Source organism: Fragaria vesca, linkage group LG6, assembly GCF_000184155.1.
Source record: "Fragaria vesca subsp. vesca linkage group LG6, FraVesHawaii_1.0, whole genome shotgun sequence".
NCBI classification, from domain to species: Eukaryota; Viridiplantae; Streptophyta; class Magnoliopsida; order Rosales; family Rosaceae; genus Fragaria; species Fragaria vesca.
The window spans coordinates 23,580,784-23,584,272 of NC_020496.1; the positions used below are offsets into that span (position 1 = coordinate 23,580,784).

A 3,489-nucleotide genomic window follows, 5' to 3' on the forward strand; every position below is an offset into this window, starting at 1 on the left:
AAAGCTATATCTGATGTGAAAGGAACCCATGCGAGACTAGAAGGTTTGCTCTACGATATCAGAGAAACCTCTCCTCTACACCTAAAATCTCCGTAAGGCACATTAGTAGAATATGTAACTCAGCCACAACATATGAAGCTGCAAACTCAGTAGTTTGGTTAGATACTCTCCCAGGATGTACTTGATGTTCTGATCTGAGATGTAACCAACTTGAGTGGCTAATTTGCACTCATTTTGTGTTTAATACAATCTTTATTCATCAAAAAAAAAAACTTAGCAAAATTCCAAAAATTGGGACATTAACTTGGAACACAAGCTTGCAACAGATCTCTTCCTCTTACAGTTCGACTCTCTTGGTGTTGGTTGTAGCAGAGGTTTTACGATTTAAGGTTGTCTATATTTTGTATCTTGTAACAAAAAAAAAAAAAAAAAAAAAAAACAAACTTACCGATTACCTGCTGCTACACACGTATCACAATAATACACAGAACCAGAAAGAAAGAAAGTGTGCATCATCATTTGATTCATTTACAATTGAAGCTCTCAGATTGGAGCTTCCCAGACCGAAACCAAATCCAATCCGTAGTCACTCTACTCTGATTTAAACCCAAAATCCAAAACAACACAATGTCGTCAAAGAAAGAAGCCATATTCATCTGCTCGCTCATAGTCCTCTGGTACTCATCAAACATCGGCGTCCTCCTACTCAACAAGTTCCTACTCTCCAACTACGGCTTCCGATTCCCAATCTTCCTCACAATGTGCCACATGTCCGCCTGCGCCATTCTCAGCTACATTTCCATCGTCTTCCTCAAGGTGGTCCCTCTCCAGACCCTCAAATCCAGGTCCCAGTTCCTCAAGATTGCCACTTTGAGTGTTGTTTTTTGTGGGTCCGTCGTCGGCGGCAACATTTCCCTCAGATACCTCGCCATCTCTTTTAATCAGGCCGTCGGTGCCACCACGCCGTTTTTCACTGCCCTTTTTGCCTATTTGGCTACCCTTAAAAGGGAGGCCTGGGTTACTTATGCTGCTCTTGTCCCTGTTGTCACTGGAGTTGTCATTGCTAGTGGGGTAATGCGCTTCCTTTATTTTCTTTCCAGCATTGGATCATGCAATTTCGTACCTGCTTAATTCGGTATAAGCTTAATTTGATCACTTTCCTGTTAAGGGAATTTGGTAAACGTGTTACTAATGTAGATCTGAACTCGTATACAATGCGCTGCGTAGTGATACTTGAGATTTGAAACATGAATTGTCAGTGTTGTGAATTTGAACTAGATCACATGTGATTGATAATGTTATAACTTATAAGGGGATTTTCATAGTTGATTTAAGCAATTTGAGAGACGAGGAGGGCCCCAAGACAAAATCTATGTTTGCCTAATTTAGTGATGCATGGTTGGTGTTTTATATTTGTAGTAATTGCTTTCTTCTAAGTAAATCAAACAAGTATCAGAACATTAACAGAGGAGAATAACTGAATCATACTAAACAAAACTGTGTTTGGGAGTGTGGTGATGTGAGTTCTGTGTTTAAATTTATGTGTTGGTACTCGACTATATTTGATTGAATATAATAGCCTGCTTCATACTGTCTCCTACTGATTACAAGATTCATTAACAAAAGAGAGGAAAAGAAATAGAATTAACTAATCAACTTATTGACTACTACGGACTATTAACTTCCCTGCCTGTTAATATGTTTGATCTTCATTTTCTTGTTGGTCTTTCATCCTTGCAAACAGAATGTGTTTTTCTTTTTCAAGTTCAGTGAACTTACAGGATTTTCTTGGTTCATGGCAGGGTGAGCCGAGTTTTCACTTCTTTGGCTTTGTTATGTGTATTAGTGCAACTGCTGCAAGGGCATTTAAATCTGTTCTTCAGGGTATCCTACTTTCTTCTGACGGGTAAACCTTGAGAGCTTTCTCTGTATAATCTGTCATCTGAGCACTTGGGATAATTTCTGCTGATTAACAATTACCGTCAACTCTTCTCATCATTATCGAATGTACTAAAAATAGTGTTGATATGAAAATTTTGAGTCATGATATGCACTGGGATACACTAAAAGCTGGAATTATATATGAAGGATGTTTACTGAATTTTTGAGAATTGTATTGATATCAGTGATATACTTTAGTACAGCATATTCATTCTTCATAAGAGAATCAAGCAAGTGATGAGCCTGTTAGCACAAGAACTGTTCTGTGGCAGGATAAAGAACTATGGCAGTCCTTTGAGGCTTTGATTACTTCAGGCACAACCATTTGACCTAGAGACTTAGAATTCATGTTTTTGGTTAGAATGTGGACCGGGAATAATTATGCAATGATCACCACTTTTTGCTGTAGTTTATCCTAATCATCGAATGACAGCATTCTAGTTGTTACGTATTCTGGTGAATGGACCATTACAGACTATTCAATCATTAGTTCATGACTAGAATGAGGTGTCCTTGAAGATGGCCATTTCCAAAATAACCAGAGGCTTACACAGTTACATATATCTTTCCCTTATCAGAATGCTTGATCTTTTTCCCACATAAAGATATAAGAATTGCATGAATCGATCTATCTTATTTCTTTACGCTCACACAAACACACACATTCTCATTAACATTGAGGTAGTTATTTTCTAAGTTATACTTCCTTCTTGCTTGATTGGGTTGACAAGGAATGAACAATCTGCAGTACCATAAATTTTGATTAATTAGAATTTAGAAAGATAGAATTTCGATATTTGTTGTCTGATTTGAAACCCATGTCCTTTTTAAGTATTCTCTATCTTATTCTCAAAGCCAAGTGCTCTTTTCTTGCTCTGATGTTGCCTTACTACTTGGGCTGTTTTCATGTCTTTATATTTGACAGGGAAAAGTTGAACTCTATGAATTTGCTGCTTTATATGTCACCAATTGCTATTCTTGTATTGTTGCCTGCTGCACTTATAATGGAGCCCAATGTTGTAGATGCCACTTTGTCACTTGGAAGGGAGCATAAATTCATGTGGTTACTTCTTTTGGTTAATTCAGTAATGGCCTATTCTGCTAATTTGTCAAATTTCTTGGTGACGAAGCATACAAGTGCGCTAACACTTCAGGTTCTGACATCCTTTTCATTTTCTATTAATCCCATATAAATATGTACATTGCTTTATTTTTCAAACTAGTTTCAGAGGATCAAATGCAATACGTATATGTGGATGTGTATGTGTGTAACTCGTTGTTATGCACAAACTAAAAGCACCCATCTAGGAGCTGTGAATTACTTCTGCTGTCAGAAGTCCGTGTTGCAGTCACAGATGACTTGAAACAAATCAAACTGAGATCAGACAAGCATGTTACTTTTAAATTGGGTGGAGGACATTGTTAATAACTTGAAAATAATCCACCACTAGAACTAGTTAGGAACTTAGGATCAAATTGTACAAAAGACTACCAAATCCAGTTGAATCAATCTGGTGATTCTGGTCTATGGAGACATCATCATGTCAA

The 3,489-nt window shown here is 37.4% G+C and overlaps 1 protein-coding gene across 1 annotated transcript in view; it reads left to right on the top strand.

Annotated features, from left to right (window-relative positions):
* Positions 1-484: 484 nt before the first annotated feature.
* Positions 485-3,489, top strand: part of LOC101295646 (probable sugar phosphate/phosphate translocator At3g10290-like) — a 12,012-nt gene continuing 9,007 nt past the window's right edge. The window contains exons 1-3 of the mRNA XM_004305662.1: positions 485-1,071; positions 1,803-1,906; positions 2,867-3,095. Coding sequence (XP_004305710.1) covers positions 628-1,071; positions 1,803-1,906; positions 2,867-3,095 — 777 coding nt within the window. The 5' untranslated portion in view covers positions 485-627. The remainder of the gene's footprint in view (positions 1,072-1,802; positions 1,907-2,866; positions 3,096-3,489) is intronic.